Source organism: Uloborus diversus, chromosome 1, assembly GCF_026930045.1.
Source record: "Uloborus diversus isolate 005 chromosome 1, Udiv.v.3.1, whole genome shotgun sequence".
NCBI classification, from domain to species: Eukaryota; Metazoa; Arthropoda; class Arachnida; order Araneae; family Uloboridae; genus Uloborus; species Uloborus diversus.
In genome coordinates, this window is record NC_072731.1 from 99,506,004 (window position 1) to 99,530,862 (window position 24,859).

A 24,859-nucleotide genomic window follows, 5' to 3' on the forward strand; every position below is an offset into this window, starting at 1 on the left:
AGGAAACCATACGATAGTGTAATAACGAAAAAATATTGATGATTTAGTAGCAATGGAAAGAGATAAGTACAGCATGTGTCTAGATTCGTAAATTTTTTGCCTTCGTGTCTCCGTAACCGAAATATGAAGTTTGTAGGTCTCTCGTAGTTTTAAGAAAAGTTTAGCAAGTTTCAGTGAGAAATGGATAACATTTTTTACACGCATGCAGGCAGATACCGCTCGAAAACCAAAGTCTTTTGTATTTTTAGGGACATAAAACTTTTAGATCAATCAAAAATTAGCGTGAAAAGTTATCACCAATAAAAACTGCACATTATAGAGAATTAATAGCAAATTTTCGTGTTTTATCAAAAATTTAGTTGCAAGTGTTACATATTATTTTATTTCATATTATTTGTTATTGATTCTGATCCAAAAGTGGGTGTGAGATTTACAAATCTATGTATCTTATGCCATTTTTGTTCAATAAAAATATTTTGTAAATTTTACTTCTTGCAATTTAAAGTACATATTCTGATTACGAGTAATTAAACATGTTACCAAACACATGTACTAACCAAAAGCACATATAAATTTACCCATGAATTGCAAATTTTATGCAGTAAACTTCACAGATATATCCGAGTTAATTTAAAATCCTTTTATTTAAAAACTAGCCGCCTGCGGCTACCAGCTGGTTCGCCTTTTTACGCCATTCAACTTTCTATGCAAGCAGCCACCTACGGCGGCTGTTTAGCCAACTTGTCATTTACCTTTTTACTTCAAGTTTGCCGCCTTCGGCGGCTGTTTAAATACATTTGGAAGCAGTATTAATCAATCTATCTCTATCTTTTTTTGTGCCATTCACATTTTTTACGCCAAGACTGCCGCCTTCGACGGCTATCTACCTTTACGATCTATCTCTAAATTTTCTTATCTATCTCTATTTATTTTAACCTTCCTGCTCATTTCGTAATAAAAACCATGATCACTCAAAAAACCGCTTTTTTTTATTCAAGTAGAACAAAAAAAAAAGTTATCTCCAAAATTCCCCGTAGTGTGCAAAAAGTAACAAAGTAAAGTAAGTGACAAAGAAAAAAAAACTCTCGCTGTCTTTAAAAAATTAAATGCGTACAACTATGAAGTGTAACGTAATATAGATACAGGAAAACGTCCGGTTCAGTGGGGGGGGGGGATAAAGAAATAAATGCAATCCCTAAATATAACAAAACCAAAAAAAGAAAAGAAAAAAAGCAAGCACTGCCGGAAAAACACGTAGTCATCACGTCAAATGTAGAAGTAAGCTATATAGTAAAAAAAAAAAAAACATTGGTTGCGATTAAGATTCCGAGGTGAATATCGAATCGAAATCAAAGTGGTGACGTCAGAGGCAGAAAAGATTGAAGAACGCTTTTTTCGACCGATGCGTGGAAAGACATGATGTGGTTAGCATTAAAATAAATTGAAAAAAAAAAAATATTGCCTATTTTTAAGAACGTTTTTCTTCTGAAGAGGGCGAAATGTTTTTACTATCACCAGCTTAAATCTTAGAAATGAGGCTTTGATACTTCTCGCAGGATGATATTAGAAAAAAATAAAACCCAGAAAAAAATGTAAATTCAAGGTTTTTTCAAAAATTCATAAAAAATACAAAAATTGCTCTAGCTTCAAAAATTTTTCCTTCGTCATATTTGAAATTAAATTTCCTACACTATAATACAAAAAATATTCGTGTGGTGCGATTGGTTCGGGATCTGTGAGGTAAAAAATGCAAAAAAAAAAACATAAAACATTAAATAACTTTTTTTCTAATTAAAATATCAAAAATCGAAGCCCGAGGTGCACATCTTCGGCAAAAACAGCACCTGTATACCAAATTTCATCTTTCTAGGCCTTACCGTTTTCCCGGGAAGCGCGCCACACACACACACACACACACACAAACATCTTATTTTAATACTAGCCGCCTGCGGCGACCAGCTGGTTCGCCTTCTTACGCAATTCGTCTTTCTGTGCAAGTAGCCACCTATGGCGGCTGTTTGGCTAACTTGTCATTTACCCTTTTACTTCAAGTTTGCCGCCTTCGGTGGCTGTTTAAATAAATTTGGCAGCAGTATTAATCAATCCACCTCTATCTTTTTTTTTTGTGCCATTTACATCTTTACGCCAAGATTGCCGCCTTCGGCGGCTATCTACCTTTACGATATATCTCGAAATTTTCTTATCCATCTCTATTTATTTTAATTTCCCGTCCCATTTCCTGACAAAAACAAAGATCACTCAAAAAACCGCTTTTTTTTCATTTAAGTAGAGCAAAAAAAGAAAAAAAAAAGCTCAAATTCCCCGTAGTGTGCAAAAAGTAACGTTTCACAAAGATAAAAAAAAATCTCGCTGTTTTTATTGAATTAAATTCGCACAATTGGGAAATGTAACGTAATACACATACAGCAAAAGATCCAGCTTGGGGGGGGGGGGGAGAGATGGAAAAAGAAATAAATGCAATCCCTAAATAAAACAAAAAAAGAAAGAAAAAAAAGCAAGCGCTGCCGGAAAAACACGTGGTCATCACGTCATAAAATGTAGAAGTAAGCTATATAGTTTAAAAAATAAACTAACATTGCTTGCGATTAAGATTCCATCGTAAATATCGAATCGAAATCCAAGTAGTGACGTCACAGGCATAAAAGATTGAAGAACGCTTTTTTCGACCGATGCGTGAAAAGACATGATGTGTTCAGCATTAAAAAAATTGTAAAAAAAGAAGAAAAAAAAACTATTGCGTGTTTTTAAGAACTTTTTTTTCTGAAGAGGGCGAAATGTTTTTACTATTATCAACTTAACTTTTAGAAATGAGGCTTTATTTCTTCTCGCAGGATGATATTAAAAAAAATAAAACCCAGAAAGAAATGCAAATTAAAGGTTTTTTCAAAAATTCATAAAAAATACAAAAATTGCTCAATCTTCAAAATTTTTTCATTCATCATATTTAAAATTAAATTTTCTACACTACAGTACAAAAAATATTTGTGTGGTGCGGTTGGTTCGGGGTCTGTGAGGTAAAAAATGCAAAAAAAAAAAAACACATAACACATTAAATAACTTTTTTTATAATTAAAATATCAAAAATCGAAGCCCGAGGTGCACATCTTCGGCAAAAACTGTACCTGTATACCAAAGTCCATCTTTTTAGGACTTACCGTTTTCCCGGGAAGCGCGCCACACACACACACACACAAACATCTTATTTTATTATATGTATAGATATGTATAGATATGCGAGAATTCACACAAGATACGAGATGCAGCCTAAAAAATCCTCGTAGTGGTTAAAACTGACTTATCCGTTACCCAAAAATTAATTTTTCGTTAAAGACAAAAGTATACTTTGATGTTTTGTATAATTCCGAATGACGAATGAGTTACAAATTAAGAAGATGCGAAATCTATTTTCTGTTTTGAAATTACGCCCAGTAACTAATTTCGAACAGAAAAATGATTTTAAGGATTTTTTTTTTTTTTTCAAATTAAAAATCACTGGAAGTACTATTTTAAAAGAGAAAAATCCCAGAAAATTGCGGAAAACGTACCGATAGTAAGCTTATGTGATGCGCGGTGGAAAGTTCTTGCCCTACAAATGGCGGACGATCGTTGGTTGAAAAGGAATCACTTTTCTACCACAGGATGATCCATCTAGTTAAGAGAGCGCGAGCGAACCGGTTTCCATGTCTATGGTTTTACTCTATACACTGAAGAGGCAAAACATTGTGACCACCCAGCCACTAAAGAGTTGTGCCACCTTTGGCTTGCAAAACAGCTACGACTCGCCTTGGCATGGATGCGACAAGCTCTTGGTAGACGTCTGGAGATAAATTGTACCAAGTTTTAATGCAGCGGTCACTCAAAGTTGAGATTTCTCGACATGGTGTTTCAGCTCTGAGCTGCCTTTCCATGAAATACCAAATGAGCTCCTGAGGATTTAAATCTGATGAATTTGGTGGCCAGAGCATTAGTTGGAATTCTTCATAATGTTGCAGAACCACACCAGCAGAATTTTTGCTTTTGACATGGGGCATTGTCCTGCTGAAAGATGCCATTTCCAGTTGGGAAGACCAACGCCATGTACGAGTACACCTGATCTGACACGATGTTCAGATAGTCCACAGCCTTCATGGTATGTCCTATCACAATAAAGGGTCTAACATCCAGTCAGAAAAAAGTGCCCCAAACCATAATACCGCCTTAACCAGCCTGTTAACGTTCAACGGTGCAAGACGGGAGCAACTCTTCGCCCGAAAGAAGGCGAACCCTGACACGACCGTTCACGGGATGGATGAGAAACCGCGATTCATCGAACCAGACAACTCCTTTCCAGTCATCCAAGGACCAGTTTCGATGTTCTCGGGCCCACTGTAGGCGTAATTGGCGATGACGATTGGTCAAAAGAGACATACGAGTGGGACATCTGCTGCACAGTCCCTCATCCAGCAGTGTTTGCTGAACTGTTAGTTTGGAAACACTTCCACTCTCACCTGCATTGATCTGATCATTGAGCTGTCAATTGATCAACTATCTGCCGCCAATTTTGCTTTAGCAAACGGCCTAGTCTCCAACGACCCTTACATTTGTTGACGTGTGCCTCTTTTGACCAACCTAATTACGCCTACTGTTGGTTTCACCGTCCTTTTTTCAATTTGAATAAGTACTAACACCGACAGATCGTGAACAACAAGTCTTGCAGTTTGTGAGATACTTGTTTCGAGTTTCGGGCCATAACAATCTGCCCTCTATCAAATTCGCTAAGATTTTTGCCCTTTTCCAAATATCTTAAAAGGAATAGCTCGAATGAAGCCTGACTTTCTCCAGCTCCAGTTATATACCAATCCCACTTTATCACGTGGCCTTCACGTCATCCAGACGAGTTCTTTGAAAAAAATAGGAATGGTCATAATGTTTTGGCTCTTCAGTGTATTAACTTATTACATTTAACATTTAATTTCATTTAACTTTATAACAATAACACAATTATTTATCCAATAATATTTTATCCAATTTATCCAGCACAGTTATGTCTCAAACAGTTTCTTATTATACGAGAAAAAAACTAGTAATGTTAGTATTTGTTTAGTTTCTTCTAGCCTGTTTCCGACGGATTCTAAACCAAATATATTTCATTTAGAGTTATTATATTACGACAAATGTATACAGTAAATTATATTTGGAATTTTTACAAAACAAAATGTGCAATCTGAATAAGACAAAAGTGCCAAAAATGGCCACCCTAAGGTTCAGAGCCCAGTTTAGCCCCAGAAAAAAAAACACATTAATGCCATATTATAACGATATTTAATTATTTGTTTTTTTTATTTTTGAATCTATCTTTAAAAGTAACTTGGATGCATTTAAATAATACAGGTTTTTTTTTAAAGCAGACCTACTATGTAGCTCGTGTGCAAAATGTATCTGTTATAAGATTTTTGACTTAATTTTCATAATGAGATTTTTTTTATTTATTTATTTTATCTATTTATTTATTTTTATTTTTATTTTTATTTTTATTTTTATTTTTATTTATTTATTTATTTTTTTGAGATGATGTCAGAGTAGTACCGCTGATTTTCTGGTTTAACACCGAAAACTATGTCAAAGAATCGTTAAAAAATCCGATTTTTTTTTGAGAATTTTTAAAATGTTTTTGGTGCGAATACCCATATGAGACTCCCTCCTTTCTTATGTTTCTTTAAACTTTTTATGTTTCTAAAATTTTCACCTCTCTTGCCCCTCATGGTATTGTTAACGGTTTATAAATTGATCCCATTTTCTCCACATAAAATAACTGCAAAGCTGTAACAAAAAAGGGAGAGAGGGAGGCGCTATCTATGAAACATATATAGTGAGTAACCGGGGTAGAAGTGATCTTATGATCACCTTCTACCTCCGTTTTGCGTCCTACCCCGTTGGATTCAGGTACTCATCTTTACATGGGAATCAACAATAATGTAAAAAAAAAAACGCTTAAATTTGTCGGATATAAAGTGAATGTCCTTTGAAAAATGTTTCATCTGGGCATAGTGAAATAAAAGAGGTCAAGTTTGACATTTCTCACACAAAAGTGTTATAGCAACAAGGTTGGTACATTTTCATGCTTTATTTAATTACATTTTGACATTAGATTTATATTAAATCATACTCGTACCTAACATCACCTAAACATATAAAATCAATTTCAAGAAAAACTTTAAAATCTTAAACCAAAAATAGCCGCAAGCGTTGTATCTTTTTAAAAAGGATATTGTTTTCCAAGAAAATCACGTCAAATACCAATATTTTCTTATTTTTCATAGCTAACTAAAAAACTATTTGAGGAAAAATAGTACAAAAAACACTTTGGAGTTCATTTATAGCTTGTATTAAAATCAAGCGCTTTTTGCTAAAATTAAATTTTCGAGAACAATGTACTTTTACAAGAAAAAAATCAAGAAAAAACAGTTCCTATATTTCATTAAAATAATCTTCTTTTGTTTCTCTATTACTATTCCAAGCACGTTGCGATATGCTTTTTTTAGTTTGAAAGAATGTAACATTTTCAAAATATTTTATTCATTAAATGCTTTCAGAATATCCACCAACCCTATTTATAGAGTCTGCTAGCTTCATAAAGTGGAGGGAGTATAATTAAATGGAAGAAATAACATTTATTACCCTATACTTTTACGTTTATCTTTCTGGTAAAATTATTATTACTTAATGGGACAAAGAGCATTACAATTAAGAAACACGTAAAGCTAGCTTTAAATATGCTTTTAACTAAAAGAAATTATAAAAAAGAACTTTCTAACAATTTGTAGATTCAAATGGCTTTTACTGAATAAATCGTAAAAGTTCTTAAGGAAATAATGTCATCTAGAGCTTTTAATTGCGTATAAAGTATATTTATGCCGCTCCATTTGAAAAGAGAAGTATAACTCATTCTCAAAATTAATGTATTTCAAATTTTAATTGAAACTATACATAGTTTTAGAATGAAAATGTGTTAGATGCAACTACGTTTTCTTTGCTTATTTAAGATACATGAGTTAACATTAATTTATAAAAAAAAATACAATAATAAAAATTTAAGTGTGCAAAAGTTTTGATTTTTCTTTGATAAAAATACATTGTAAAAACATAATCCATATAATAAATGCTAATTAGCCCTATATGAATATATGTAGGGTTAGTTGATAAAGAGGGAAATAATATTTGATTGTTTAGAATTTAGATCCGCACCTTTGTTTGGGACGAATTGAAATATATAATTCGTTCTCATACTATACTGAGAGAAAATAACTGCATGGAAAATTAGGCTTTAAAATTGTTTTTTAGCGCATGACGTCAGGTTTTATTTTTTTTACCCCAGAGACGATTAAATTAATGGAAACATCTCAATGGAACTGTCTCAAACAACAGAACTCATTTCCATTGAGGCTGGTGTAGGTAGACAATCCAGCTCCACAAAATCAGTTTAAAATCTTAAAAACCCAACACTGCTCAGTCTGTGGAATACAGGAGGCATGCGAGTCTCTTAATTATCTAAATGCAATCCTGAACCATTTAAGAAGAAAAAATAAAATATGACCAAAATTTATATATAATACACCCAAAACTACAATTGACGTTAAAATTTTATCTTTCAAAAAAAGCAGATGAAAATATTGAAAGATTTTCATTTGCACTTGAGTACAGTATGTATGGGGTAAAAGTAATTACCTTGTGGTGTGACGCGTGGTTTTTGGGACTGAGGTTGAACCTGTTACCGTGAACACACAAGGTGCTATCATAACCAATTCGTCATTATGCTGGCTTGTGTTTAAATTAAATCTAATGCCATTAGCTTCATCGCAGGTTTTTGAATCGTTTCAAAATAAACAAAAGATTGCTAAAACAAAAAAAAAAGGTAAAAATAAAACGTCCTGTTCTACACCTTTCGGATATTTTTTTTTTCTTAAAACACATTTAAAAAGTGTGACAAGTGACAGAGTGGTCTATCAGGTCTCCAGACTGACATACACGCATTTCCCTGTCTCTATTTCTTCAGTTGCTCAAAACATCTTATTAATAATTTATTTTTATCAATACGTTTTTATACGTAAAAAACCTTCTTTTCAGCTTTTATGAAACTTTTACGGAAATCTAGGATAAAAAAGAACTTGTCAAAAATTTTAGTCTAATATTACTTAGAATACGTAACTATAATCATAATTTTAAGAAGTCTTAAAACACCAAATTCATTAAACCTTGAGGCCTGGTGCCCGGTATGCAGAACACGAATTTTAAACATTTGCAAATAATTTGATAATTGATTAAAATTCCTTTTTTGTACTTGTCTCTTTACATTCTGCTTATTATTATCTGCGCAGGACTTTTTTTTATTTCGGAACCAAAACACCGAGAAACAGTGGTTGGGAGATTAGGATCTGGCTCATTTTTACAACCATGGCTTCTCGTCGCAAAGGCGAGGTGTTTTTCTGATTTTTTTACGAGATGTTTAATCTTTTATTGATCATTTCATATGTTCATATTATGTTATATTTTTTAGACAAAATTTTACAATCTTTTTTGTTTCATGTTTCCTAGGGGTTTTTTTTTTTTTTAATGAAATATTTATTTTAAACCTATATGTCCAGAATATTGACATATTTTTACTATTTTAAATTTTCGTCTACAAACTTGAAATGTTGTCCATACGATATTGTTTACACTGTCCACCAAGTAAAAATATTTTTTGGCTAAGTATTTTACAATTCCGACTGAAGAGGTTTGAGAATTGGATTAAACACAATAATGATCAGATCATCATATTTAATAATATGTCACGTGGCTAAATTTAGTTATAATTTCAATCATTTACTTGCTTATAGATTAAATAAAGTCCACATTCTATAAATATAATACGCATTACATAAACCGACATGAATCCCCCAGGTAAAATTCATGATACTCAGGCAAACTTCCTTTAATTTAATGTGCTCGTTTATAGCCTGTTGTTATTCGCCTAGTAATTGTCACAAAATAGTACGCATAAGGCCATTACGTCCGTGTGGTCCAAAATCAACGATGCGTTATTAACAAAGTTAACATGGTACACCAAGCCCAATACGGTGTAAAGTTAGTGTTACCTCACCAGCAAGACATATTATTAATTCTGAGCTTTTATGGGTCGCTAGTTATAATGTGAGGAAGGAATCTGAGCATGGCTTATCGAATTACTTTATGAATCTTAAGGATCAAGCTGAGAAGTAAAATATTCTAGAGTTTCGCATGTTTCTAGGATGAAATCTTGTTACGTGGTTTCTCAACACAAGTTTAATTAAGTTTTTTCATATAATGAACAAATAAACGTCATTCCTTGGGTATGAATAAAGAACTTTAATTCATTTACTTTTTGCAGTAAAAACGTAACGATGCAGACAGGAGAACGCTACAAAGTAAGATTAAATCTCAAAATCTATAATAGTTTTAAATATTGCTTTCGAATTACTAATAAAAGTGTAAAAATAAATATTAGATCTATGTTTTGCCCCCCCCCCCTTTTTTTGACTTAGTTAATTTAGTTCGCTTTCATTTTTCCGCGGTCAATCAATGGATGTTATTTTTGTCTGGCGTTGAGTATCTTATTAACAAGGTATGTACCATTAATTTAATTAAAAAAACATATTTTACTGTTTCTTCTGTATTTCATTTATTTCATCTATTTTGATATTTTTGCATCTAAAAGAAATTGCATTAAAAATTTTATTTGATAAGCACCTTCAGACAACGTTTCTTTTCAAGATTAAATTAAAAAAGCAATATAACATACACATTTTTATAGTTGGCTACACTAATAAAAAAAAACAATAAAAAATTATCAAACTAAACTTTTAGAATTCTGTTTGTAAAGCGCGGTTAGTGTAAAACTATTTTTTTAATTGTCTCTACGCAGCAGTTTTAATTATAACGGTAGGGTAGTAATTTATGTTACTCTATTATAAATAAGAGCAATGAAGCTTTGTGCTGAAAAATTATACTGAAAAGATTAAATCTTTAAAATTTATAGTTTTTTTAAGGAATTTTAAACAAAACTGTGTAAAGGACGTTTTTGAAATCACGAAGGACATAAATATTACTTTGAAAATATTATTATTTTTTTCTTTAACAGGAAATGTATATTACTCAAGCAATACCACAACGAATTAGCTCGAAAAACACGCTTTAATTATGAAAACAGTATCATTTAGATATTAAGGAATTTTTTTTTCCAATAGTGTTTGGTCGCATCACTATATGAATTGCTGCAATTATATCAGTGTCTGTAATAATTTTGTAAATGAGATGTGCAAACTTAGCAATTAAAACTTGAGAGCTGAGAGTTATGATTAATAAAATAAAGAACTTTATTTTTATAAAAATGTAAATACATTAGTCTTATTTACTAATGTACTTTTTTCATGCGGCAGTAAATTTGACACCGCCAGAAAAATTTAAAAAATTAAAAAAAAAGATAAAGCAATTTTCTTTATGAGTTACATGTTTTTTTTTTTTTTTTTTTTTTTTTTTTTTTAATCTTTAAACCCGATATGCGAAAAGAAATGGAATGACTAGCACAGTATATTTTTTAATATAATTGCGATAAACTTGAGATATATATATATATATATATATATTTTTTTTTTGAAAATCAGTGTTATGTATTTTACAATTTTTTTCTAAGTCTTATTCATTTTAAATTCAGCAAAGAATTAATATTATTAAAATAATAATAAACCAACGAAGAAGAGTAAAATATACTTGTCTTTTTCTGTAAATTTCAACGTTTTTGATCGAAGTAAATTTGCTTACGAAATGGAGTTAATAAGAAGCTTGACTGCATATTGCATCTTTTGACTTGGTGAGTAGACAATACGGGCATACAACAGGTGTAAGAGAAATGCTCTGCAACCTCTCTTAGTTACTAAGGGTTTATTGGAGTTACTCAGTTAAAAACTTTTGTAACTAAATCCGTATTTATTTACAAATTCTTGTTATAACTGCATCTGAAAAAAAAAAATATTTTTGAGTGTCACTATCTCCTGCTATTTTCATCTACCATAGCACGTTGAATAAAAAAAAAGGTCAGCATTCACGGATTGAGGCAGACAAAAGAAGCATCTTTCTGTGCATGAACAAACATTTTTCACATTAAACCAAAGTAAACTTTGAATATTTCTTTTGATGACTATTTACCCTATTTTTGTGTTTTAAGATGACTATATTTTCTTCTTATGTACAAGATTTCTCTTTTTCTTAAAATGAGAAAAATATTAAGTAAGCAGTTGTCTTATAATTAAGCTTTCCAGATTTCAGTGTTCAACCGGGACACCGGAATGCCCCTCCCCCCCCCCCGTCCCAGCAATGCAAGTATCCGAAAGGATACACAGTACACACCTCCGGCTGGTGGCTAGTGTTTATAGCGTTTCAGAGGGTAGTTCTTTCTGAATGATATGAGTAAATGGTTAATAGTGATTAACCTAAAACCAGAGGTAATAATAAGTGGCACAAGCAGGTACGTTTAAATATTTTATTTCTTATGCGTTAATATTTATAATTTATTTTGGTAAGAAGAATCACTTTTGCATGAGAAATGAAAATATGAATAATATTTACAGGTACTTTTCACCTGTTAGGACTTTTTTTAGGACGTCTTTTTTGGTTTTAATCTTATTGTAAATATCTTCATAAGCTAAGTTGATAGTAATTTTACGTGTCAGCGCTACAAATTGTAATGAAATCATTCTAAATATTCCTTCAAAATCAATTATTTTTAGACTTTTTTGGCCAATTGAAATCAAATTTATCTTTTATCGGAACGTGAAGACCAGTCAGGACACCAGGATTTTGACTGAAAATCGAGACTATCATGACCTTAAAACCAGGACGGCTGGCAAGTGCACTTCTTGTCATCAAAAAAAAAAAGATGTTTTTCAATGTGCCCTTCAAATAAACAGATACACATACGCATAGATCTGATACCAATGTCTTTAAAACAGCCGTTGCCAATAGCTTCAGTTGTAAAAAAGAGTTTCTTAAATTTTAATTATTCATTTTTTTTCTTGAGCTTTTGTTTTTTGTAAAATTGGACTAGAATTTTCTTACATGTGAAACATCGACAATTTCAAAGTATATTCATTTCAGAAACCGAAACTATATTTTTTTAGTTTCGGTTTAGTTCGGACTTTTTTTTTAGTCCCCACAATATTTTATACCTATACAATTCAGTAAAAAATTCAGTCTGTTGTCTATTATTATGTGGTGGATGTCCAGAACATCTACCACGTAATATTCATATTATTTTTATGGTGTATTTTGAATACTTGGTAAAATGCTATAACTTCAATTAAAACGATAGATAAACGTAATAGTATTATTATTTTTATTTTAAAAATGAATAAATGCTTTAAACCGTACCATACTAACACGCAATGTTAGCTAGCTGAAATCAGCTTTTCAAACTTCCTTAATATCATCACGCATCCTTACATTTCTAAAACGTAATTAGAAAACTGATTTGAAAATTCAGCCACCGAATATCCTATTGCGGAGAGGTAATTTCCATGGAACCCCTCTAGGGTCTGAGGAAGTTTGTATTGTTCCGTCGCAAACCACCAAGTGCACATAATTTCCATTACTTCATCGTCTTCATTTAATGTTTGAGGGAGGGGCGAAATTCGAAAAGCACTCAAGCGTATGTCTTACTCGAACTAATGACATTGCCCTTTGGCCCTATATTTTCCTTACTCATCAGTTAATGATGCACCCCTTTTCTCAAGTATTTCTCCAAATGTGTTACTTGCGTTTCATGGACTGACTTTAAAGTATGGAATTCTTACAACACAATTAAGATGAGCTAATTATTAGAGAAAATTAAAATAAGTTTTTGAAGATGTTAATTAATTTTGACGAACGTAAGAACGACGGTCAATGTATTTTTTTTGTTGTTTTTTGATTATGTATTTCTCTATGGTTGCTTGTGATTATTTAAATTCATTTAAGGACACTTGTAGGAGAAAAAAAAACAGCGCACCAAAAAAAAAAAAAGTACGCAAAATGTCTCAATGCTGTACTGCGTTAGTTCAATATTCTTGTTAGTAGATGGCAGTCTCTAAAAATTATGAAGTAGAAAGTTTTTATGTCGGGGGATGTCCGTCGGTTACGCTAGTAGAGTCAGGACCATTCGGACGACTGTCATGAAATTTTGCACACAATTAGTTTAGAGCACAAGGGGAGCACCTCTAAGCTTTTTTTTTTTTTTCCAATTCGATTTTGTGATTTTTTACTTCTATTTTCACACTTATTTTTCATTTTATTTGAAACCAAAAGGATAAATAATTTGATTAATTTTAATATCGCACGTAGGAGAAAAAAACACAGCACGAAAAAAAACAAAAAACAAATAAAAGTTATCAATAATGTACTGCATTAATTCAATGTTCTTGTTAGTAGATGAGTGATGAGTCTCTACTAATTATGAATTAGAAAGTTTGGTTGTCGGGATGTCTGTCTGTTACGTGAGTCGATTTCAGAACATTCGGATGACTCATGAAATTTAGCACAAACTTAGTTTGAAAGCACGAGGCTGAGGACCTCAAAACGTTTCTTTTTAAATTCGATTTTGTTATTTTTCTATTCGATTTTTACATTCATTTTTCACATAATTTGAAAAAAAAAATTTAAAAAAAATGTCGAACTCATTTTTAAATTTTAGCTCAATTAAAGCTTGGGTTTTTTTTGCTAAAGATGAATTTTGTTCGAATTTTCTATCACATTGTGAGAGCAACGATCATTAATTACCTGCATGCGTTCAACTATGCCGTTGAATAAAATAAAACAAATAGATAAATGTGGGGCAAAGTGAAATGATTAAGATGACTGACCTTTTTCAAAATGAACGAATTGGAAATCTGTTTTGAAAATTACAGTATATAAAGAAGGCACTTTGTATTGTGTAGTAAAACTTGCATTGAAACATTATTTTTCATTTTTGGTGGCTAAATTGTGCCTTCAACAAAAAGTAAAAAATTTTCACTTTTTTTTTTTTCACGGGTTAAAGTGAAAAATGAAATATTTTTCTAATGAAGTGTTTCTATTCGATCATGAAAAATATTTTGAACACAATAATGAGCAAATAAAAAAAAATTATTTAGTAAACGAAAATATAATGAAACAACAAACTAATAAATTAATTTATTTATTGATTACTACATGAGGAAAAATAAATCAGGGAATGAAATAGTGAATGAATAAAAAAATAAGTGCAACAAAGAATTAAGAGAGATGAATTAATAAATGAAGGAATGTAAATAAGTTAGTTAATAAATGAATGCGTAAAAGATATAGTAAATGATTGAATGAGTAAATGAAATGAGCTATTTTTTTTGCCCCATCGACTTTGCCCCCCATGTACTTGACTAATAGCGAAAAATATTAAAAATACAAATAAGCTTAACATTACCTAAACAAATGCTGCACCGAGTATTATAAGGTCCCAATTAACATATAAAATATCAATTACAAGAATTTTATCATTTGATAATATCAAAAAAGTTTAGGATTTGCAACAAAATATTCGAGTTTGAGTATCAATTTATGAAAATTGCTTGTAATATCGTACGTTTCGATTTTCAGAGGCATTTCTTTCTTGACTGGAATAGACTACATGTGTTACTACATATTTAAAATATCTCTAGATAGGTGGCGCAATTAACGTTTAATCAATTAACTTTGAATACACAACACTCACATTCCCCTATTTATGAAAATAAAAATGTGCGCATTTTTATTTTAAACAGAACACTCACCTTACTTACGTGATTATCATCGTTAAATAAATAATTTTATTAATCCTTATGGGATAATTTGAATAAATATAATATTTTTGATCATACAATTTTCAAGTTTGAAGATCTCACCAAAATTATCACGAGAATCATCAAACTTACGGTAGATTTGGTATTTCCTACTAGGCGCTAAATTCAAGGAGTTTTATCATCTCATGAAAACCAATTCATTTCATATCTACCATTTTGTGAAAAATTACTCCCACTCTTCCAATGCAAGTTTTTTTTTTTTTTTAAATAAACCTGAGCAAGGAAAATAAGCCTGAATGAGCCAAAAAGAACCAAATCTCATAAAAATGAAACTCTCTTATAACATGGACTGCACTCAAGTGTAACAATCAAGTATTTGAAGTGTGGTCTCTTTACTTTATTCTAAATAATACTTAATTCTTGTATTTGCAGCTTAAAAAAAAAACCGTATTCAAATTCATTTAGTTTCAATAGTAACACCATACTCTTTTGGGAGAATATTTAGAAACTGCTTATCTAAAATTTAGCTTAGATTTCTCCTTAATTGTTATACTTTACCGAATTGATTAAGTTACTGATCAGATGCTTTCCTTCCGAGTATCGAGCCCAGTACGTCTGGGTATAGGCCAGGCGACTTAATCATTAGCATAAACTTAAGTATAAGTTACAATTCAAAAAAGAATTATTTAACTAAATCCTGCCCAAAAATAATTTATTCCTCCAAAACTTTTTTCTACCTTAAATCAAATACAAATAAGCTTTTTTTTCAGTTTTTACATTTTTTTATTCCCGCAAATAACATTGCATTTTACAATGTGCTTTGACATCGGTCTCATTACCGAAATGGCTTTAGCTCCCAAATTAAAGGAATATAATCAGCGCATTTTAGCATATATTCTGCTCCTGACAGACGTGGTTTGGTACTAAAACGTGTATTAAGGCCAAAGTGTCCTGCTAAAAGCAGCAGAAGATTTATGGTTTTATCTCAAACACTAGTTCTCGGCTTGTTCTCGTCATAAATTAAATCGTAAGCTCTGGTCTCATAATGCAGCCACTACCTGCCGTTCGACGCTTTAATTTCCGGAAGCATTGGGTTGCGCACTATATATTTTCCGCAAAACTTGCAGTAAATGTCGAGAACTGCGAAAATACTTTTATGGTTAGGTAGATGGTTTATGATTGGAAATGCTCTGCACAAAATGACATCTATCACGTTATGCACATGAATTTGCAAAAAGTCAGTTAGCAATTACTATCTTTTCATATCAGTCAGTACTAATTATTTGTAACGTTAAGAAAGTTGTGTAACTTTAAAATAGTTCCAGATGAAGTTAACTAGCCTAGACCTTTCTCCAAATTAAACACTTTCGGGAAAATAAGAGGCTTGGATTGGGAAAAAAATATTAGCTATTAGCAGCTGCTTTCAATACTTAATAATACTAATTGCCGATAATATAAGCAACTAAAATGGAAATGACGTTTTAACTAGATCAAATTTTATAAATTATGTTGAATATGTATTAAAAATATTCGATTGTTTCTATCAGAAAGAAATACATGGGGTCTGTATAAATTAGATAAAAATGACTAGAAAGGAAACACATCGGACAACTGCCTATTGAAAAGTTAGTGTTAGTGTAACATTTGTATAAGTATTTGTTTTTAAAACATAAATTTAGAAGATCTAAAACAAACATTTTAAACTAATAATATTTCGTACAACCAGTACTGATACTTCGCCGTTTCGTAGCTGCAAAAATAAATAAATAAATAAATAAATAAAATGAAAGAAAAGAAAAGAAAAGAAAAAAAATATTCAAATGACAACATTCATTTTGACTCAAGTATATACTTTTTAAATAATTGAATGGGGCAATACAAAAAAGGCTTAAAAACAACAGTTCGTTGTTTCGAGTTTTTTATGTATTTATTTATTTAGAGAGCACTTGTGTAAATAAAAAAAAATCCTGGATTAGAGTAGAGCTATTTAATTAATTATTTTAGTTTTTCCTCAAAATGAAATACTTTAATGTATGCAGATTTTAAAAGTGATTCATCCTAGAACCTGAGTTATTTCTGTAACGCCTAAGTATTATTACAAAAATTCAATTTAGAGTATTACAAATATTGCTTTTAATAAGCATAGTGTAATTTGTCCAGTGTAAAGATCAGCGACTGGAATTGTAACACCTACGCCACAGAGTGTAACACCTACGCGATAACATTTCTTCTTTTACCCTGCAGCTAAGATTTTTTTTCATTTTATTCCCCATCTTAATTCAAAAAAAAATATGTTTCTCAAATAGTGTTGGTTTCATTCTGACGAATATTTGAAAACTAAACGCAAAAAAAAAAAAAAAAAAAAAATGCTGAACAATTTTAGCTTGTTAATCACATTTACAGGATTTTAAAATAGACATTTATAACGTGTCTACCAAATTTTTTTAAGGAAGCAAATCTTCTAAAATATCACGACCTGTGATTTTATTCATAACCTTTCACTAAGAAAAACATTTTTTTTTCTTTTATACCTCGTGGTTTAACTTACCATGAACGTCTGAGAGAATGTAATTATTAATAAGACTTCCTTATGCTTGTGTTTAGAATTCCGTACTTTTATTACGTTATATTTACAACTTTAGCATTAATAACTTTGGTTGAATTTAAACAAGTATTGCGAAAAGCTGGATATTGTTTGTAGTGGAACGTTTACTTTGATATCTAAGTATATTTGCTTTTCAGTGACTAATATTGTAAATTTTCTTTGAGTTTGTTGCTGACTTTGATTAATGCTATTAATCCCCAAATAGACCGAATTTTAGTTCAAAACCAAGAAAAGCGAGGTTTTTCAAAAGAGAATTTCAATTACTTGTGTTTCTGTCATGTATATTATGTAGATACGTCCTAACTTGTGGATAAATGTATTTCTTCTTTTTTTCACATTTATTTGAATAGCCATTGGAATTATTACAGGCGAATCATGAAGATGATATTTTTTAAATTGTATATCCAGTCGGTCAATGCTTTTTACGATAATTGGTTTAATGATAAAAGATTAGAATACATAACACTGTTAAGTATTTATTTTTTTATTTCAGCTATTGAATTTTTATTACTTTTTATTTTCGTAAGGAAATCGAAAATTTTAAACACTTTATTACTTTAGTCGGAGCTTGGACGCAATTGGACGCATATAATAATTGCCACCTTATGTAACCTGTGCCTGCTATTTCACCTTCGTTGTTGAAAGAGATTTCAGTACCGGACCAATAATACAAAACTGGTATTCAGCAATTTTAAAAAATGATACCGGAATACTGGTGTTAATACCAGTATTGAACAATTCTCAAAAAATAATCAAAAACATAGTTTTGTTGCCATACTACATAATGAATAACATAAAATGAAGAAAAAAAAACTATAATAAAAAATCAATTATAGTAAAAAAACATATAGCATCGATTGAATTGTCACTCATTTGAATTGGCACTCATTTTAGTGCACAAATTCCCTGCAGTTGAAATCACTGTTTCTGAAGTCTCTGAGATCGGTGGTACTGTCAATAATGTGCCATAAACCTCATCTTTCAGATTCAAATAATTCGGTCTCTTGCGTGCTGAATTTGGAACAAAAAAATTGTGTGTGCTTCTTATGTGCTATGTGTAGTAATTTTAACTGTCCTCTTGTTTAAATGTATTTGCTGTTTGTATTTGCTTTCTATTAACCCTTTAATTTGACATTTACGATGAACTTAACCAAATATGATCGTGTTACTTTCTTTCATTCGTTTTCTTTTCCTTTTTTTTTAATGCACAATAATGAAAATATCTGAAAATGTTTATTACTTAATTTTGCCTTTCCTCTATGTAACTTTTAACTATTAAATTTATCTCGCCAATTACACTGCAAAAACGATTCAGAAACGTTCCTGGAAAATAACGGGTAGCTGATGTGCCCAATTTCTACCAGTGACATATCTTGTTAAAACCTGGAACGTTTTCCGCTAAAAATCAGTAACACTCCTGAAATCATGCTTGAATATTTCTGAAGAATATGGAAAAGCCAGTCTAGAGCTTTCAAGAAAAATTCATTAAGTTTAATACAATTTATTAGTCCATTCCAGAGTAAATAAGAAAGCTCCAGAAAAATCAATTCAGCCACAGCCAAAGTTAAGGCAGAAGTGCAAGTAAGAATCAAGCATCTCCCATGCCTGCAGTTCTTGTCTTGCAAAGCTGCTACTATCCAGGGACTTTTTCACTCTCATTGCGAGCTTAGTCAACCAGGATGGGCCGGAATAGAACTAAAGATGATACACTTAATAAATACACTAAGGTAATCTCTAAACTGGTAGCTAAAAATATTTTTCACACCAGTGAGGAGCCTGCATTCTTGCAACTTGAAGCAATGCAGGAAACTTTTAATTGCTGAAAAGCCGTGAAATCCCGAAACGTTCCACGGAAATAATCAGTAACGTTTTGGAGTTTTTTTGGTTACCCTTACAGGATACTCTACTAATTTGATATTCTAATAATTCGTTACATCAATAGATTGATTTCTGTAAAATCTCAATGAAAAATAAATTCACAATTAAAAGAACATAAGATATCTAACAAGTTAAATCGAAAACTCTTTAATAATGCCTTATTTATTATTATAAATTAATACCGAATATACCGGTATTTTACCTCAGCAAATACTGGTATTACGAAATCGCTAAACTGCTCGAAAAACCGCTATTCAGTATACCGGTAATGCAATCACTAGTTGGGATCTCTTATTTTGAAATAGCCATGAGTTGGTGATACCTTTGCCTTTCACTGTAGCTGAGATTAATTTTACAATAGTAGCTAAATTCAAACTTATATCACCAGTGAAAGGACACATTGTAGTACGTTCTACCAAAGCATTACTGAATTTTTTTAATGTATTTTCAGACATTTTTAGCCAAAATATAGGAATATCGGCTGTATATGCATCAACAAGGTGAGCGGGGGGAGGGGGGCGGGGTTGGAAAAAAAGTGGATCCTAAAGCTTATTTATTATTACTTTTTTTTTTTTTTGTAAAATTGGGCTAAATAAATGGTTTTTAATAGAAATGACTAAATGGTATCAAAAAATGAGGAATATGGCATCAAAAGTTCGGACGGATGACCACCATAGACTTTATCCTTCCATTTAGAGTTTCATTCTTATGGAAAAAGTTTAGAAAAGTTCGTTTATTTTTACTGTCGTGAAATAAATCAGTTTTATCTATAAAATTCCTTTTCCAATCGATCATTATTTTTTGACTCTAAAAAGTGAAGGGGCAAGGCTCCTTTACATTTGGAGGCAAGGGAGCAGTTGCAACCCTTGCCGCCCCCAAACCTCCCGCCCCGTACATGCCGCCTACAAGCCAAACCTTACAATTAATAACATTAATGAAGTATATAGTGATCATAATAATTTAGCTACAGCACATGCCGATAAAAGAATATACTTTTCTTACCGTGGATATCTAATTTAATCCATTGATGAACAGGATGGGCTGACGCATTGCTTCGCACACGGCATTCCAATTTACCACCTAGATCCCAACGAGACAGCACAAACCTCGCTGTTGACGTCACAAAATAGGTCCCATTTCCTTCAGGTAGAACAGTTGTCTTTACAGGCAGTGGCTTGGTGCCGTTCCACCAAGTTACTTCTGGTGCAGGCCTACCACCGGAAGACTTACACTCGAGCACGAACGTCGAACCTTCTGCGTATGGGCCAACTGTGCTACCGTTGTGGACTTTCTTGCCTTCGACTTCCATTTCTGGATCCAAAGGCGTAACTGGAAAGAAAAAGATATTTAATTACATTGCTTGAACTTTGCTTTGATCTTCAAATAAATAATTATATAAACTCAAAAAAAAGAAGGGGGGGGGGGGGTGCTGACTATGTTTAATATTTAGTCAAATAAATCTAATCGGAATTTGACTAAAGAAGATTAAAAATAATAATAAAATGTTCATAAATTATGTTTCAAACATTACACTCTTAAAAATATATGCTCTTTGGCGTCCCAATTATAAAATGGGTTTGTATAGTAGTCAAATTTTAATAGTGACGAAGAATCGCTGACCTCTTTACTAATTTTACCATACACACTATGCAGTAGTTTTCATAACCGAAAAATTTCAGATTATCTTCTCCTCTTTCACATAATATTTCAAATATAAAATTGAAAACGCAAAATAACGTATTTGATCATTGTAACGTACTTAGTATTAGATAATGATTTCTTAAAAATAACAAATTTAATTATCACGTCTTCTGCGCACCGTTTTTAAAAACAAAGCTGTTAGTTAAAAAAAAACTAACTAAGTATTGATCTTTTCTGCTCGTAAACTACCACTGTAAACCAAAATGATTTATATTTTTAAACAAGTAGCAAAATATATGTCTTGCATTAGCGGATTCGTTAATATTCATAATCATGCTATTAAGCTCTATTACCAATATTAAAAAGTTTCTAAATAAATGCAAGAGCTGAAATCCCCCATCCCTCCACTAAAGAAGGGTATTTATGACTGCATTCTTAGTTGACATTAATCTGAAAATTAAGAAAACAGTTCAAGAAACAGAGAAACAGACGCAGTTCGTTGAAATACATTTGTTCATTTCTTGTACGTATATCCGGTGAAAGATAATTAAAGAAGGAGGGGAATTCGATTTCTAAGTGTAAGAAAATACTTCGGTTTTTATTGTGTGAAATTATTATATTCTATGTAGTCTTTAAAAGGCCTGTGTGTCTTTAGTAAAAAAGTTAGATAAAATTAAATAAAATTAGTGAAAAAACATGCATTCAGTAGAAATGTTATTATTAAGTTATAGTTTAAGCCATTGCTTTTAATCAACTGTTCTGCATGTATATGTGCATGTGTGCGTAAGAAGCACTTAAAGAACATTTCAGAAACCGTGAGCGCAAACATTTTCAAAGTGACAGAATATGACGTGATTTTGAAATATCGCGCACTAAATAACTCCACGATAAAAAATTATAAAACAAATAAATGAAATTAGTTTATATTTTTTATACTGTAAAAAAAACTAAGAATTAAATTACCATATTTTAATACGAGTATTTACAATCTCCGCTCTTACCATAAATTTTCATTAAGTTATAATTTTCCATTACTGTTTACTTCCACTCCTCGCTCGAATTCCTTTTTAGGATAATTTATTTATCCTTAAAAAACTGTGTATGGTTTCAAAACTCGGCTCTCTTAGATCATAAATTTAGATTAAAGTAAAATGTAAACCCCAATATGAGTGCAAGTAACTTAGGCGTAACGGTGAAAAAGAGGAAGATAACTTTCAATGTTTGAAAAAAAAAAAAATCAGGCAAAAAGAGTCAAGTTTTGGAAATGAAAACTCCACTGGAAGTCTTACAGAGCTATAAAAGACCTTGAAGATGATCATAAAAACTGACAAACGTTCATTTCGTATTAGCTTTATGGGAACGTACGTGAAAATCACGTTATGCAAGATTGCTTTCAATAAAAAGTGTAATAAGAACTACTGAATTAAATGATGTTTTTATTTGTATCTGAGCAGTAAAAGGACTCCTTAAGTAAGACATTTGTAACAAATATATGACTTTTCCCCCTAGGTTTGCCATGAATCCTAATGAAGGTTACTTCTTTAAAAATGTACATTTACGTCGAAAAATTGGTAAATTTATGAAAGAGGGGGGAAATTTTATTTAAAAAATAAAGGTAAGACCATCCAAGTTAACGTCTATGTAGTCTTTTTAATCACGCTATATAATAGAAAATAAAGTTCTTAGAGTAAAAAATCATGCATGAGAGTTAGATTAAAAGACGCTTTCAGAAAAAATATTTTCATTGCACAATTTGGTACCAACAGATTTGTTTCTTAAAGTATGACTGTGTTTAATTCCTTGGCGAAATCAGAATTGAACATTTAAAAAGCGTACAGTGAATTTAAAAATGAATTTAACTTCCCAAATTTTGTGAGACACATTTGTGAATAAATTTAACATCTGTGGCAGTGGAAAGCAAAGGTATGTAAGTGGATTTTTTAATTTTTTGACAAGAACGCATAATGCTCAGATTCTAGGTAGGCGTTCACTGGATTTTTTTCAGAATCATTCTGTATGGCAGGACCTACTAAGAATATTAGTTTGATCTCTTGCAAAAAAACAGAGGAGATGTTCTCCTACCATTTGTGTTACCTCGACACTTTTTATTTTGTCACTTACACCCCTTTGATTATCATTGCTTTGTATACGGTGTGTTAAATGTATTTGGAACTTTGCAAGCAGTTGTGAAAAAAGTTTCTTAGGTGATAAATAGTTCACTTTATCAGCTTTTCTTTTTGTGTGTTTGTTTGTAAGTTAGAAAACTGAAAATATATACATATTACTAAGAAATTTGCTAAAACATCTGAGAGCTTCGTTATATTAGATCTTAATCTGAAAAACTTTTTGAAAAATATTTTTAATATGGAGTATTTTAACATGATTTTATATATGCTTCAATATTTGTCATAACTTTAAATGTTTTTAAAAATGTGCAGCTTTCTTATCTAGACATATATATTTTTTCAGTTGGAAATGCAGACATTTTTTTTAAATATAAGGCAAATGTAGTGGCATAAATAAAATCCTTAAACTATCTCCATATTGAAAAGTGTTTTAAAAAAAGTTTAGATATTAAAATCCGTAACGAAGCTGTCAGCTACTTTGACAAGCATCTCCCTAACATGAAAACATTTTCAATTTTCTGCGGTCAAACAGACACATGAAAGGAAGAGCTGCTAAAGTGAAATATTCATCACTATTTTACCAGAGCCCATCCATCACATACAAACAGCAACATTAACTCGTTCCCTAGTCTGCGCGAAGATGGATCGTCCCGCATTGCCAGGTAAGCGTGGAACGAACAAAAAACACGAGGACCCCCCTTCCCAAGTGTCCTCCTCTCCCAAAACACCGTGCCGCTCTACGAAGATTGATAACATCGCACCTTTCCGCAAAAGCTCCCACGGGATCAATACGGTAAAAATAAAGGTAAAAACGCAGTTTCTCTTTTTGGGTAAATACACATTGGATCGATAGCAAACACAAGCGAGTGCGATCATTTTATAGACGAACTTAAAACTAGGAAGATTAAAAAAAAAAAAAAAAAAAAAATTTTGTTACATGTGTTTTAATGTAATTATACTAAAGTTTATTTTTAAATAGTGGTACTCGCACGGTTTTGCTCGTAGTTGAAAATTAAAAGGTTATTTGGTTTGCCTGTATATTTACAAATAAGGGATGACGAATTTCTCGCCAATTTGCTATGTTCATTTGCTCGCCAATGTTACAGTTCCACGTAATGATAATTTCGTAATTTAATCTTTCACGTTGTGATAATTTGCTCTGTAAAATTTTCTTTAAATTGGAATGAAAATCGACTGAACGGTCTAGGCGCTGTATGCGTCACAGACATCCAGACAGAGACTTTCAGCTTTATTATTAATAAAGAAAATTGCTTTTCAGAAGGGAAAAAAACCCAATAAAAGTGTTATTTTCATTTGATGATGATTTCGTTGCCAACGAGTAGTTAACGTCCCCAGAGAAAACTTTTAAAATTATTTGAACAACATTCTTCCTTTTTCTATTCAATTGGGCTGCGTTAGAGTCACAACCTTTCGCAGACCAAGTGCAACTCCCCCTCCCGTTTATATAGCATCCTTTTTTTTCATGTAGCACTAATTTTTGCGGATGATTTTTACCATGATAATTTTGACAACCAGTTTTTTTCCCTACATGGCGACATATGGACTTTCTTCGGTGCAAAACTGCAGTAGGAGTTAAATTTTGCAACCAAAACTTTAAGCCAAACGAGTAATTGATGGATTTCTACATTAGGGGGGGTTGTTCGAAAAAAAAAATCGATTTTTTTGTTTCGGAATTGCGTTACCTCTTAAACGTGGCAATTTCGTATCCTCAATTGAGGAAAAAATAATTTAAAAAAATCCAAGTTGAC

At 31.5% G+C, this 24,859-nt stretch overlaps 1 protein-coding gene across 1 annotated transcript in view; it reads right to left on the reverse strand.

The window, feature by feature from the left end:
* The window catches only part of LOC129234102 (hemicentin-1-like), a 198,814-nt gene that overhangs the window by 137,730 nt on the left and 36,225 nt on the right, over nucleotides 1–24,859 (reverse strand). The window contains exon 2 of the mRNA XM_054867997.1: nucleotides 20,326–20,652. Coding sequence (XP_054723972.1) covers nucleotides 20,326–20,652 — 327 coding nt within the window. The remainder of the gene's footprint in view (nucleotides 1–20,325; nucleotides 20,653–24,859) is intronic.